General features: G+C 49.4%; 1 protein-coding gene across 1 annotated transcript in view; it reads right to left on the reverse strand.

Annotated features, from left to right (window-relative positions):
- Nucleotides 1-14,174, reverse strand: part of LOC144674750 (transforming growth factor beta-2 proprotein-like) — a 125,709-nt gene extending 111,535 nt beyond the window's left edge. Inside the window, exons 1-4 of the mRNA XM_078535970.1 lie at nt 13,835-14,174; nt 8,380-8,543; nt 7,071-7,203; nt 6,423-6,533 (exon numbers count right to left, since the gene is read on the reverse strand). Of these exons, the coding sequence (XP_078392096.1) occupies nt 6,423-6,533; nt 7,071-7,203; nt 8,380-8,543; nt 13,835-14,174 (748 nt within the window). The remainder of the gene's footprint in view (nt 1-6,422; nt 6,534-7,070; nt 7,204-8,379; nt 8,544-13,834) is intronic.
- Between the last annotated feature and the right edge of the window lie 1,399 nt (nt 14,175-15,573).

The raw sequence follows: 15,573 nt of genomic DNA on the forward strand, positions 1-15,573 counted from the left end.
CGCTGTTTTACAGGATGCTGTTTTACAGAACGTTGTTTTACAGAACGCTGTTTTACAGGGCGCTGTTTTACAGGATGCTGTTTTACAGGGCTATGTTTTACAGGATGATGTTTTACAGGATGCTGTTTTACAGGGCTATGTTTTACAAGGATGATGCTTTACAGGATGATGCTTTACAGGATGATGCTTTACAGGATGATGTTTTACAGGATGACGTTTTACAGGATGACGTTTTACTGGACGCTGTTTTACAGGGCAATGTTTTACAGGATGCTGTTTTACAGGACGCTGTTTTGCAGAACGCTGTTTTACAGGGTGCTGTTTAACAGGGCAATGTTTTACAGGGCAATGTTTTACAGGACGCTGTTTTACAGGATGCTGTTTTACAGAACGCCGTTTTACAGGGCCATGTTTTACAGGATGATGTTTTACAGAACGCTGTTTGACAGGACGCTGTTTTACAGAACGCTGTTTTACAGGACGCTGTTTTACAGGACGCTGTTTTACAGGACACTGTTATGCAGGACGCTGTTATGCAGGACGCTGTTTTACAGGACGCTGTTTTACAGGAGGCTGTTTTGCAGGACGCTGTTTTACAGAACGCTGTTTTACAGGACGCTGTTTTGCAGGACGCTGTTTTACAGAACGCTGTTTTACAGAACACTGTTTTGCAGAACGCTGTTTTGCAGAACGCTGTTTTACAGGACGCTGTTTTACAGGATGCTGTTTTACAGGATGACGTTTTACAGGATGCTGTTTTACAGGGCCATGTTTTACAGGATGATGCTTTACAGAATGATGTTTTACAGGATGATGTATTACAGGGTGATGTTTTACAGGATGATGTTTTATAGGACGCTGTTTTACAGGACGATGCTTTACAGGATGATGTTTTACAGAACGTTGTTTTACAGAATGCTGTTTTACAGGACGCTGTTTTGCAGGACGCTGTTTTGCAGGACGCTGTTTTACAGAACGCTGTTTTACAGAACGTTGTTTTACAGAACGCTGTTTTACAGGACGCTGTTTTACAGGACACTGTTTTACGGGACGCAGTTTAACAGAATGCTGTTTTACAGGACGCTGATTTACAGGACGCTGATTTACAGGACGCTGATTAACAGGACGCTGTTTTACAGGACGCCGTTTTACAGGGCCATGTTTTTCAGGACGCTGTTTTACAGGACGCTGTTTTACAGGATGATGTTTTACAGGATGATGTTTTACAGGATGATGTTTTACAGGATGATGTTTTACAGGATAACGTTTTACAGGAGGCTGTTTTACAGGGCCATGTTTTACAGGATGATGCTTTACAGGATGATGCTTTACAAGATGATGTTTTACAGGACGCTGATTTACAGGACGCTGTTTTACAGGACGCTGTTTTACAGGACGCTGATTTACAGGGCAATGTTTTACAGGATGCTGTTTTACAGGACGCTGTTTTACAGAACGCTGTTTTACAGGGTGCTGTTTAACAGGGCAATGTTTTACAGGACGCTGTGTTACAGAACGCCGTTTTACAGGGCCATGTTTTACAGGATGATGTTTTACAGAACGCTGTTTGACAGGACGCTGTTTTACAGGACGCTGTTTTACAGGACGCTGTTTTACAGGACGCTGTTTTACAGGACGCTGTTATGCAGGACGCTGTTTTACAGGACGCTAGTTACAACACGTTGTTTTACAGAACGCTGTTTTACAGGACGCTGTTTTGCAGGACGCTATTTTACAGAACACTGTTTTGCAGAACGCTGTTTTGCAGAACGCTGTTTTGCAGAACGCTGTTTTGCAGGACGCTGTTTTACAGGATGCTGTTTTACAGGATGACGTTTTACAGGATGCTGTTTTACAGGGCCATGTTTTACAGGATGATGCTTTACAGAATGATGTTTTACAGGATGATGTATTACAGGGTGATCTTTTACAGGATGATGTTTTATATGACGCTGTTTTACAGGACGATGCTTTACAGGATGATGTTTTACAGGACGCCGATTTACAGTACGCTGTTTTGCAGGACGCTGTTTTACAGAATGCTGTTTTACAGGGCGCTGTTTTGCAGGACGCTGTTTTACAGAACGCTGATTTACAGAACGTTGTTTTACAGAACGCTGTTTTACAGGACGCTGTTTTACAGGGCGCTGTTTTACAGAACGCTGTTTTACAGAACGTTGTTTTACAGGACGCTGTTTTACAGGGCGCTGTTTTACAGAACGCTGTTTTACAGAACGTTGTTTTACAGAACGCTGTTTTACAGGACGCCAATTTACAGGACACTGTTTTACAGAACGTTGTTTTACAGAATGCTGTTTTACAGGACGCTGTTTTGCAGGACGCTGTTTTACAGAACGCTGTTTTACAGGACGCTGTTTTACAGGGCGCTGTTTTACAGGGCGATGTTTTACAGGGCGATGTTTTACAGGGCGATGTTTTACAGGGCGATGTTTTACAGAACGCTGTTTTACAGGGCGCTGTTTTACAGGGCGATGTTTTACAGGATGATGTTTTACAGGACGCCGATTTACAGTACGCCGTTTTGCAGGACGCTGTTTTACAGGACGCTGTTTTACAGGGCGCTGTTTTGCAGGGCGCTGTTTTACAGAACGCTGTTTTACAGAACGTTGTTTTACAGAACGCTGTTTTACAGGACGCTGTTTTACAGGGCGCTGTTTTACAGAACGCTGTTTTACAGAACGTTGTTTTACAGAATGCTGTTTTACAGGACGCTGTTTTACAGGGCGCTGTTTTACAGAACGCTGTTTTACAGAACGCCGATTAACAGGACGTTGTTTTACAGAACATTGTTTTACAGAATGCTGTTTTACAGGACGCTGTTTTACAGGACGCTGTTTTACAGGGCGCTGTTTTACAGGGCGATGTTTTACAGGGCGATGTTTTACAGGATGATGTTTTACAGAACGCTCTTTTACAGGACGCTGTTTTACAGGGCGCTGTTTTACAGGGCGATGTTTTACAGAATGATGTTTTACAGGATGATGTTTTACAGGACGCTGTTTTACAGGATGATGTTTTACTGGACGCTGTTTTACAGGATGATGTTTTACAGGACGCTGTTTTATAGGGCGCTGTTTTACAGAACGCTGTTTTACAGGACGCTGTTTTACAGGACGCTGTTTTACAGGACGCTGTTTTACAGGGCTATGTTTTACAGGATGATGCTTTACAGGATGATGCTTTACAGGATGATGTTTTACAGGATGCTGTTTTACAGGGCTATGTTTTACAAGGATGATGCTTTACAGGATGATGCTTTACAGGATGATGTTTTACAGGATGATGTTTTACAGGATGATGTTTTACAGGATGACGTTTTACTGGACGCTGTTTTACAGGATGATGTTTTACAGGATGACGTTTTACAGGATGACGTTTTACAGGACGCTGTTTTACAGGATGATGTTTTACAGGATGACGTTTTACAGGACGCTGTTTTACGGGACGCTGTTTTACAGGATGATGTTTTACAGAATGACGTTTTACAGCACGCTGTTTTACAGGATGACGTTTTACAGGATGACGTTTTACAGGATGCTGTTTTACAGGACGCTGTTTTACAGGGCGATGTTTTACAGGGGGATGTTTTACAGGGCGATGTTTTACAGGACGCTGTTTTACAGGGCGATGCTTTACAGGATGATGCTTTACAGGATGATGCTTTACAGGATGATGCTTTACAGGACGCTGTTTTACAGGATGCTGTTTTACAGGGCTATGTTTTACAGGATGATGCTTTACAGGATGATGCTTTACAGGATGATGCTTTACAGGATGATGTTTTACAGGACGCTGTTTTACAGGGCGATGTTTTACAGGACGCTGTTTTACAGGATGCTGTTTTATAGAACGCTGTTTTACGGGGCAATGTTTTACGGGGCAATGTTTTACGGGGCGCTGTTTTACAGGACGCTGATTTACAGGACGCTGATTTACAGGACGCTGTTTTACAGAACGCCGTTTTACAGGGCCATGTTTTACAGGACGCTGTTTTACTAGGACGCTGTTTTACAGGATGATGTTTTACAGGATGCTGTTTTACACGGCCATGTTTTACAGGATGATGCTTTACAGGATGATGTTTTACAGGATGATGTTTTACAGGACGCTGTTTTACAGGACGCTGTTTTACAGGATGATGTGTTACAGGATGATGTTTTACAGGACGCTGTTTTACAGGATGCTGTTTTGCAGGACGCTGTTTTGCAGGACGCTGTTTTGCAGGACGCTGTTTTGCAGGACGCTGTTTTGCAGGGTGATGTTTTACAGGACGCTGTTTTACAGCACACTGTTTCATAGAACGCCGTTTTACAGGGCCATGTTTTACAGGATGATGTTTTACAGAACGCTGTTTTACAGGACGCTGTTTTACAGGACGCTGCTTTGCAGGACGCTGCTTTGCAGGACGCTGCTTTGCAGGACGCTGTTTTACAGGACGCTGTTTTACAGGACACTGTTTTACAGAACGTTGTTTTACAGAACGTTGTTTTACAGAACGCTGTTTTGCAGGACGCTGTTTTGCGGGACGTTGTTTTGCGGGGCGATGTTTTACGGGGCGATGTTTTACAGGGCGATGTTTTACTGGATGATGTTTTACAGGATGCTGTTTTACAGGGCCATGTTTTACAGGATGATGTTTTACAGCACGCTGTTTTACAGGACGCTGTTTTACAGCATAATGTTTTACAGGATGATGTTTTACAGGATGATGTTTTACAGGATGCTGTTTTACAGGACGCTGTTTTACAGGACGCTCTTTTACAGCATAATGTTTTACAGGATGATGTTTTACAGCATAATGTTTTACAGGACGCTGTTTTACAGGACGCTGTTTTACAGCATAATGTTTTACAGGATGATGTTTTACAGGATGATGTTTTACAGGATGATGTTTTACAGGATGACGTTTTACAGGATGCTGTTTTACAGGGCTATGTTTTACAGGATGATGCTTTACAGGATGATGTTTTACAGGATGATGTTTTACAGGATGCTGTTTTACAGGGCTATGTTTTACAGGATGATGCTTTACAGGATGATGTTTTACAGGATGATGTTTTACAGGATGCTGTTTTACAGGGCTATGTTTTACAGGATGCTGTTTTACAGGGCTATGTTTTACAGGATGATGCTTTACAGGACGATGTTTTAAAGGACGATGTTTTACAGGACGATGTTTTACAGAACGATGTTTTACAGGACGCTGATTTACAGGACGCTGATTTACAGGACGCTGTTTTACAGGGCGATGTTTTACAGGACGCTGTTTTACAGGACGCTGTTTTACAGGACGATGTCTTACAGGACGATGTTTTACGGGGCGATGTTTTACGGGGCGATGTTTTACGAGACGATGTTTTAGGGGGCGATGTTTTACGGGGCGATGTTTTACAGGGCAATGTTTTCCGGGTCACTGTTTTACAGGGCGCTGTTCTACATGATGCTGTTTTACAGGGAGATGCTTTACAGGGCGATCATTTATGGGACGCTGTATTACAGGCGCTGTTTTACAGGTGCTGTTTTACAGGACGCTGTTTTACAGGACGCTGTTTTGCAGGGTGATGTTTTCCATTCGCAGTTTTGTGGGGAACTGTTTTAAGGGGCGGTGTTTTCCGCAATGTTTTACAGGATGATGTCTTACAGGATGTTGTTTTACAGGATGTTGCTTTACAGGACGCTGTTTTGCGGGGCGATGTTTTGCGGGGCGATGTTTTGCGGGGCGATGTTTTGCGGGACGCTGTGTTACAGGGCGATGTTTCACAGGGTGTGATTTTACGGGACAATGTTTTCCGCAGTGATGTTTAACGGGATGCTGTTATATGGGACGCCGTTTTGCAGGACGATGTTTTACGCGGTGCGGATTTACGATGCGATGTTTTACGGGGCGACGGTTTATGGGGCGACGGTTTACGGGGCGACGGTTTACGATGCGATGGTTTACCGGGCGACGGTTTACCGGGCGACGGTTTACCGGGCGACGGTTTACGGGGCGACGTTTCGCCGGGCGACGTTTCACCGGGCGACGTTTCACCGGGCGACGTTTTACCGGGCGACGGTTTACCGGGCGACGGTTTACGGGGCGACGTTTTACCAGGCGACGTTTCACCGGCCGACGTTTCACCGGGCGACGTTTCACCGGGCGACGTTTCACCGGGCGACGTTTTACCGGGCGACGTTTTACCGGGCGACGTTTCACCGGGCGATGTTTTACCGGGCGATGTTTTACCGGGCGATGTTTTACCGGGCGATGTTTTACCGGGCGACGTTTCACCGGGCGATGTTTTACCGGGCGATGTTTCACCGGGCGATGTTTTACCGGGACGCTGTTTTATGGAACCGTGTCAATAGGTTCTGCTGACCTGGTTTCGGGTCAGTTCCCTCTCCCTCAGTGAGCAACTTACCTGCGAACCTGGCCTCGAGCTCCTCGCTCCGATTGGAGATGATGTTATTTGACGATGGGATGAAGGTGCAGCAGGGACAGTGAACACTGAGCTTTAATCCCTGGTTTCTGTCTGAGAGAAAGGCATTGATCAGATTGGATAATGGAAAGAGTAAAATAAACCAAAGGCCCCGCCTGCTGTCACTGAGGCTCCGCCCACTGTCCTTGAGGCCCCACCCACTGACACCCAGGCTCCACCCACTGTTCCAGCCCCAGCCACCCCCACCCATTGAATTCTGTCCTCGCCCCCTGCCATCTAGCCCCTCCCACTGATATCCCGCAGCACCCACTGTCACCGTGGCCCCTCCCACTGTCACCGTGGCCCCTCCCACTGTCACCGTGGCCCCTCCCACTGTCACCGTGGCCCCTCCCACTGTCACTGTGGCCCCTCCCACTGTCACCGTGGCCCCTCCCACTGTCTCCCAGACAACGTCCCCCCCCTCCCCCACCTGTTACTACCTGACTCCCCCCACCTCGACACCGTCCCTCTCCATCGAGCTCTGCCCTTCCCCCTTTCGCTCCTCATCGCTGCCCCTTCCCTCCTGCCGCCCCGCCCCAACTCATGGCTCAGGGTGCCCAGTCTCACAGCGGGTGAACACACCTCACTCACCTCGGTGCAGTAACCACTCATTAACCGTCCCCGTGACATCGAAGGTCAGCCATTCCCCTGCGCTCCGCGGACGTACCACCCTGCTGTCAATATAGCGCTGAGCGGAAGAGGCCGGGTCCCTGGCCTTGAGAACCTAAAACAGCCCAAAACAAGCATCCGATAATACTGGGCGGAGGGAGTGGCGGGGAATGGGAGGAACAGCCTAGGCAGCCTGCAGTCCGGCAATAAACCGCTTGTAAATCCTTACAACCATCTTGACCCATCTAACCCCCTCAGGTTTCCCCTAAGGGCTGTGAAGCTTAATCTGTGATACGGCCGACTCCCAGGATAAGACCTATTTCCCAGATGAGGCCTAGTCCCAGGATGAGGCATCCTCTGGGGTGACGCCTGATCTGAGGGTGGGGCCTGCTTTGAGGGTGAGGCCTGATCTGAGGGTGGGGCCTGATCTGAGGGTGGGGCCTGATCTGAGGGTGGGGCCTGATCTGAGGGTGGGGCCTGATCTGAGGGTGGGGCCTGATCTGAGGGTGGGGCCTGATCTGAGGGTGGGGCCTGATCTGAGGGTGGGGCCTGATCTGAGGGTGAGGCCTGATCTGAGGGTGGGGCCTGATCTGAGGGTGGGGCCTGATCTGAGGGTGGGGCCTGATCTGAGGGTGGGGCCTGATCTGAGGGTGGGGCCCAGTCCCAGGATGAGGCATTCTCTGGGGTGAGGCCTAATCTGAGGATGAGGCCTAGTCCCAGTGAAATTCGAATTCAATAAAAATCTGTAATTAAAAGTCTGAAAATGTTGTAAAAACCTATCTGGTTCACTAATGTCCCTTTAGGGAAAGAAATCTGCCGTCCTTACCTGATCTGGCCTAAGTGTGACTCCAGACCCCCACAGACCGCCCCACCCCACCTCCCCCACCAAACAAGGGCAATTAGGGATGGACAATAAATGCTGGCCTACTCTCTGTATGAGGCCTACTCCCAAAATGTGGCTACACTCTATCTTGAGACTTACTTTCCAGATGAGGCCTTCACCCTCCTGAGGCCTACTGCTAAAATGAGGCCTTCTCCCCTAGCCTACTCTTAACACCCACCCACTCCAGGAACCTGAGCCCATAATTCAGGCTAACATTCCCAGTGCGGCACTGAGGGAGTGCTGCACTATCAGGGGTGTCATCGAGTGAGGGGAGTCACTCTCCCTGCCCACTCTTAGGAGGGCACTGTGGCCTATCAGAGCCTCCTGGTTCACAGGGCCTCTCGGTCAGCCCCTTGCATCCCTCCCTCCCTCCCACGCCCTGCAGCCCCTCCATAACACACCCATTACCTGGTACAGCTCGATTCTCTGCTCTGCCACCCGGGACTTCTGGTATCGGATACGGTAAAGTCGGAATTCTGCCTTCACCAGGTTTGACGTGTTCCTCTCCATGGTCGAGGTGTCAAAGTGGATCAGCCGAAAGTATGGGTTGTAGAAACTGGCGGAAATCATATCTGAGGAACGAGGGAGCAAGACACAGGGGTGAGGTTGAGTGAGGCACCTCAGCCTGTGACGAAATAACCGTGCAGCCCCAACACGGTCCGACTGTCTCCTGAGTTAACTTGAGGTTGCCAGAGCTACGGGGACTCAACTTCACCAGGTATTTGTGCCTAGCCTTCCTTCCCCGGGTATAAGGGGCCTCAGGAAACAAACTGGAGAGAGATCGAGAAGAAAAGAGGGCAGGGCAAACTGGGGGGAAGAGAGAGAGAGAAAAACACAAACTGGGGGGAAGAGAGAGAGAAACACAAACTGGGGGAGAGAGAGAGAGAAAAACACAAACTGGGGGAGAGAGAGAGAAACACAAACTGGGGGGGAGAGAGAAACACAAACTGGGGGAGAGAGAGAAAAACACAAACTGGGGAGAGAGGGGAACACAAACTGGGGAGAGAGAGGAACACAAACTGGGAGAGAGAGGAACACAAACTGGGGAGAGAGAGGAACACAAACTGGGGAGAGAGAGGAACACAAACTGGGGAGAGAGAGGAACACAAACTGGGGAGAGAGAGGAACACAAACTGGGGAGAGAGAGGAACACAAACTGGGGAGAGAGAGGAACACAAACTGGGGATAGAGAGGAACACAAACTGGGGAGAGAGAGGAACACAAACTGGGGAGAGAGAGGAACACAAACTGGGGAGAGAGAGGAACACAAACTGGGGAGAGAGAGAAACACAAACTGGGGGAGAGAGAAACACAAACTGGGGAGAGAGAGAGAAACACAAACTGGGGGAGAGAGAGAAACACAAACTGGGGGAGAGTGAGAGAAACACAAACTGGGGGAGAGAGAGAGAAACACAAACTGGGGAGAGAGAGGAACACAAACTGGGGGAGAGAGAGAGAGGAACACAAACTGGGGAGAGAGAGAAACACAAACTGGGGAGAGAGAGAAACACAAACGGGGAGAGAGAGAAACACAAACTGGGGAGAGAGAGAGAAACACAAACTGGGGGAGAGAGAGAGAAACACAAACTGGGGAGAGAGAGAGAAACACAAACTGGGGAGAGAGAGAAACACAAACTTGGGGAGAGAGAGAGAAACACAAACTGGGGGAGAGAGAGAGAAACACAAACTGGGGTAGAGAGAGAGAAACACAAACTGGGGAGAGAGAGGAACACAAACTGGGGAGAGAGAGGAACACAAACTGGGGAGAGAGAGGAACACAAACTGGGGAGAGAGAGGAACACAAACTGGGGAGAGAGAGGAACACAAACTGGGGAGAGAGAGGAACACAAACTGGGGAGAGAGAGGAACACAAACTGGGGAGAGAGAGAGAGAGATGGGGAATTGACTGGAGAGAGAGAAACAGAAACTGTGGTGTGAGGTGGGGAGAGAGAGAAACAGGCTAGGGAGAGAGAGAGAGAAAGAAACACAAACTGGGGAGAGAGAAACACAAACTGGAGGAGGAAGAATTTGTGTCAGCTTCTGCTCTGCTCTGTTGTACAGTGTGTTTGATTCCCGGGGTCAGGACTAAGCTTGACTCTGTGATATACAGTGTGTGGGCTGTGAGAGTCAGTGAACTGAATCCAGTTAGGGTCCGATCTAATTTCTCCTTTATAACTGACTGTGTCTTATAAAAAGGCATATAAATATGCAGAACCTTTAGAATTTATCAAGGGTATTTGTTCTGAACGCAATGGTATTTGATCTGGAGATTCTCACTCCAGTCAATTTTGGAAAAACATCACAGCGACATATTTAATTTAAAGATTATTTATCCTTAAATATTTGGGACTCGGCAACACTAACACTCAATGCAGGTAAATGCAATAACCCGTGTGGGCAAATATCATGTGATCAGGCAGTCCTGAGGCCAATACCCTAAGTGTTCTCTCCTGGTCCCGTAGGAGGCACTATATAGTGTCTGCAGTACCCCCTAGCTTGGAGGAGGACTGTGACTCCCAGTGTCTTTGAATGGGAAGGCTGTCTGAGGATGTTTGGCTCACGATTGGTGCGGGGAACTCCTGATAGCTGCAGCAGGGCAATGGAGGATGGTGCTACCCACAGTGCCTTGCAGCTGGGAAAGCCCCCTATTAAGTTCACAAACCTCCTACCCCCACCCACCCCCGCAACCTCTGCTTAAATAGAGGGCTTTCCCAACAGCAGTGGACACTGGGATTGTCTGCCTCCATAGCTGCAAACTGGTAGTTGTGGTGGAATCAAAGGGAGACAGAGGATGTGCAGCCACAACCGCGCACCCCACCCCTACCCCGACCCTCCAATACCTCATATCCTGAGTCCAACAGTGAGCGCAGGGCAGGCTATTCGACTGCGTGATGCATCACAGCCAAGCCTTGGCAGTGCCGGAACTGGTTTCCAAGAGGAGAAGGGACATAGGATCAAGCGGAGGCCATTCAGCCCCCTCGTGCCTGTTCCGCGCCTTTGCACCAGATCGTGGCTAATCCGCTTCTTAACCCCATTTTAACCAACCTGAGTCCCGTAACCTTTAACACAGAGAGATTGGGGTTCGAGGGCGCGATTGCAAGTCTGAATAAAGAAAACGATTCCCTCGAGGCTCGTGCTGAGGGCTAACCCGTCACTGAGCCACGGCTAAAACTCAGAAGCCCTCCTTATCGCACCCTCGCGCCTCCACAGCACAATGACTGTCAGTAGGTGGGCAGGGATGGAAGCACAGCAAGATCCCAGAGACTGGGAATGAAACAGGCATGGTGGTTGGGGGTGGGGTGGGGGGTGCAGCTTGGGGAGGTGGGGGGGTGCTTTTGGACGTGGACGACGCTGCCAAGATAAAGAACAAATTCGCCTGCCGCTCGTCCGGTTTGCACTGGTGTGGGATCCTGCTGTGCACAACGCGGCCGCCATGCGCTGACCCCTTTAGACCGTCAGCCATGCAGAAACGTTTAAAGGAGCGTGCGCGTCAAAGAAAAGGAGTATATTCACCCCGGCCTGCTATCCGGCATGGGGAGGCATCGCGCCAGAGCTCGTTTGCTCATATTGAGCTGAAGCTGACTTTATCCACCCTCCTCCCCCCCACCTTCTCCCTCCCCATCCTTAGCCTGGGGAGAGGAGGGTGCCAATTTAGCTATGAAGATACCCCCTCTCCTCCCCAACTAAGAGAGTGCAGACCAGCGATGAGTACGAGAGGCCGGATGGCTTAGATTTCTTGGAATGGCATGACTGTGTGACAGCCACCAACTGCAAACGGTGTCTCGAAGCACAATTCAGAACACGTCAAACAGTACAGTTCTAACTTCTCCTTTCTCCCTCAACCACCAGTTTTTGCGCCGTATCCTTCAACCCGGCTTTCCCCTGTTATATTTTTGCTTCCATCTGTAGCCATTCTCAACCTGTTCAATCCTGGAATGGACTTGGCGCCGAGAGAGGCCCTTCAGCCTGTCCTGTCTGTGTTGGCCCTCGGCGAGAGTGACTTGCTGAGTCCCGCTCCCCACCCCCACACCGCCTTCTCCCCGTAAACCCCCTTCTGCCCATCCTCCCTCTTTCAGATAATCAATTCCCTCTTGAAAGCCTGGATGGAACCTGCCTCCGCCACGCTCTCTGGCAGCGCGTTCCAGACCCTAACCACTCGCTGAGTGAAAAAGTTTCTCCTCACGTCTCCGTTGCTTCTCTTGCCAATGACCTCAAATCTGTGCCCTCTCGTTCTCACCCCTTCCGCCAGCGGCAACGGTCTCTCCCTACCCGCTCTGTCCGGACCCCTCACCGTTTTGAACGCCTCTTATCAAATCCCCTCTCAGCCTTCTCTTCTCCAAGGAAAACAGTCCCAGTTTCTCCAATCTATCTTCAGAACTGGAGGTCTCTCAACCCCTGAATCATTCTGGTGAGTCTTCTCTGCGCTCTCTCCAATGCCTTCACATCCTTCCTAAAGTGCGGCGCCCAGAATTTTTTTTCCAATCTATAATCGTTCATGGGATGTGGACGTCGCTGGCTGGGCCCAGCACTTATTGCCCGTCGCTCATTGAGAGGACGTTTAAGAGTCACATTGGGTCTGGAGTCACATGTAGGCCCAGATCGGGTAAGGACGGCAGATTTCCTTCCCTTAAAGGGGACATTAGTGAACCAGATGGGGTTTTTACAACAATCATCAGACTTCTAATTTTAGAGTTATATTGAATTTAAATTTCACCATCTGCCGTGGTGGGATTCGAACCCAGTTCATCGAGCTATACAGCACAGAAACAGGCCCTTCGGCCCATCCTGTCCGTGCCAGCCATCAAGCACCTATCTATTCTAATCCCATTTTCCAGTACTTGGCCCGTAGCCCTATATGCTACGGCGTTTCAAGTGCTCATCTAAATACTTCTTAAATGTTGTGAGGGTTCCTGTCTCTACCACCCCTCAGGCAGTGAGTTCCAGATTCCAACCATCCTCGGAGTGAAAAATCTTCCCTCAAATCCCCTCTAAATCTCCTTCCTCTTACCTTAAATCTATGCCCCCTGGTTATCGACAGTTCCACTAAGGGGAAAAGTTTCTTCCTATCTACCCTATCCATGCCCCTCATAATTTTGTATACCTCTATCAGGTCCCCCCTCAGCCTTCTCTGCTCTAAGGAAAACAACCCTAGCCTATCCAGTCTCTCTTCACAGCTGAAACACTCCAGCCCAGGCAACATCCTGGTGAATCTCCTCTGCACCCTCTCCAGTGCAATCACATCCTTCCTATAGTGTGGCGGCCAGAACTGCGCACAGCTGTGGCCTAACTAGCGTTTTATGCAGCTCCAACATAACCTCCCTGCTCTTATATTCTATGCCTCGGCTAATAAAGGGAAGCATCCCAAATGCCTTCGTAACCACCTTATCTACCTGTGCTGCTGCCTTCATGGAGCTATAGACATGTAGACCGAGGTCCCGCTGATCCCCTGTACCTCCTCGGCTCCTACCATTCACCGTGTATTCCCTTGCCGCGTTAGCCCACCCAAAATCCATCGCCTCACACTCTGGGTCCCCGGCGCATTACCCACCCCCACCCCCCCACCCCGAGTCGCTGGAATACTAGCCCAGTGACAAAACCGCTAACTCCACCGCCTCCCCCTGGATGCAGTGCGGCTGAAGCAGTGTCTTTTTTTTCCCCCCCCACAAGTTTAACATAACCTCCTGGCTCTTGCGCTCACTGCCCCATATTTATAAAACCCCAGGATCCTGTAAAGCCTCACTCGCCGCTCCCTCAACCTGCCCCGTCAGCCTCAACAGTTTGTGCACGTACACCCCTGTTTTGTTAGGAAATAGAAATCACCGAGTATTTCTTAAGTGCCCGTGGGGTGGGAGCAGCTACTTACTTTCCCGATAACTGGTCGGGATCATATCCAGTCGACGCATTTCCTTTGCGTAATACTCCAAGCTCGTTCCCTGCTGGCAGTGTGCTTCTAGCTGGTGGGCTCTCTCCCTCAGCATGTCCCGGGTGCTGTTGTACAGGAGCATCGTCTCCAGAGGCACTTTATCTGGAATGTCGTCAGGGTCAGGGGCCTCGGTCAGCTGCAGCTTGCTGAGGATCTGGCCCCGAATCGCTTCAATCCTCCGCCGCCTGTACAAGTCCAGGTCCAGGCTCTGGCAGGTGGAGAAGGTCAGCGCCCCTGGGACCCAGCCCAGCAGCAGCAGCAGCGGGAGCAGGAGAGACATCTGTCAGGGCTGGAGAGATAAGCCGTCTGGGGGAGAGCACCGAGCGGAGAGCACCCAGCACAGGGCACCCAGCAGAGAGCAGTCAAAACACAGCAATGTGCTGGTCCAATAGCTGTCAGATAGCCAGTCTTTCTCTCTCTCTCCAACACTCCTGTATCCCTCCCTCTGTCTTTCTCTGTTATTCTGTCACTCTCTGTCTCTTTCTCTATCCGTTTCTCTGTCTCTCACCCTCTGTTTCTCTCTCTCCCTCTTTCACTGTCTCTATTGCTCTCTCTCTCTCTGAGTCTCTCTTTCTCTCTTTGTCACAGTTTTTCTCTCTTTCTGTTTCTCTTTCAGTCTAACCCTGTTCTCTGTTCTCTCTTTCACGCTCTCTGAGTCTCTCTTTCTCTGTCTCTCTTTGTCCCAGTTTCTCTCCCTCTCTATTTCTATCTCTCTAACCCTGTTCTCTGTTTTTCTTTCTCACACAGACCCAGTCTCTCTCTCTCTCCCCCACTTTCTCTGATGTGTCTCTGTCCCACTCTCTCTATTCCTGTTTTCTCTCTCTCTCCCTGTCCCACTCTCTCTCTCTATTCCTGTTTTCTCTCTCTCTCTCCCTGTCCCACTCTCTCTATTCCTGTTTTCTCTCTCACTGTCCCACTCTCTCTCTCTCTATCCCTGTTTTCTCTCTCTCTCTAACTCTGTCCCACTCTCTCTATTCCTGTTTTCTCTCTCACTGTCCCACTCTCTCTCTCTCTATTCCTGTTTTCTCTCTCACTGTCCCACTCTCTCTCTATTCCTGTTTTCTCTCTCTCTCTCTGTCCCACTCTCTCTATTCCTGTTTTCTCTCTCACTGTCCCACTCTCTCTCTCTCTCTATTCCTGTTTTCTCTCTCTCTCTCTAACTCTGTCCCACTCTCTCTATTCCTGTTTTCTCTCTCACTGTCCCACTCTCTCTCTCTCTCTATTCCTGTTTTCTCTGTCTCTCTCTAACTCTGTCCCACTCTCTCTCTCTATTCCTGTTTTCTCTGTCTCTCTCTAACTCTGTCCCACTCTCTCTCTCTCTCTATTCCTGTTTTCTCTGTCTCTCTCTAACTCTGTCCCACTCTCTCTCTCTCTATTCCTGTTTTCTCTGTCTCTCTCTAACTCTGTCCCACTCTCTCTCTCTATTCCTGTTTTCTCTCTCTCTCTCTCCCTGTCCCACTCTCTCTCTCTCTAGTCCTGTTTTCTCTCTATCACTGTTCCTGTCTCCTCTTTCCTTCCCTGTTCACTCTGCCCTCCCCCACTATCTCTGTCTCCCTCCCACTCTCTCTCTGTCTCTCTCTCGCTATCTCTCTCTCTCTGTCTCTCTCTCTCTCACACTCCTCTCTGTCCCGATGCTGTCTGCTGCTGCCGCATTCTCTGCCGACGGCTTTCCCGGGAAT

This window comes from Cetorhinus maximus, unplaced genomic scaffold (genome assembly GCF_964194155.1).
Source record: "Cetorhinus maximus unplaced genomic scaffold, sCetMax3.hap1.1 HAP1_SCAFFOLD_791, whole genome shotgun sequence".
Lineage (NCBI taxonomy): Eukaryota > Metazoa > Chordata > Chondrichthyes > Lamniformes > Cetorhinidae > Cetorhinus > Cetorhinus maximus.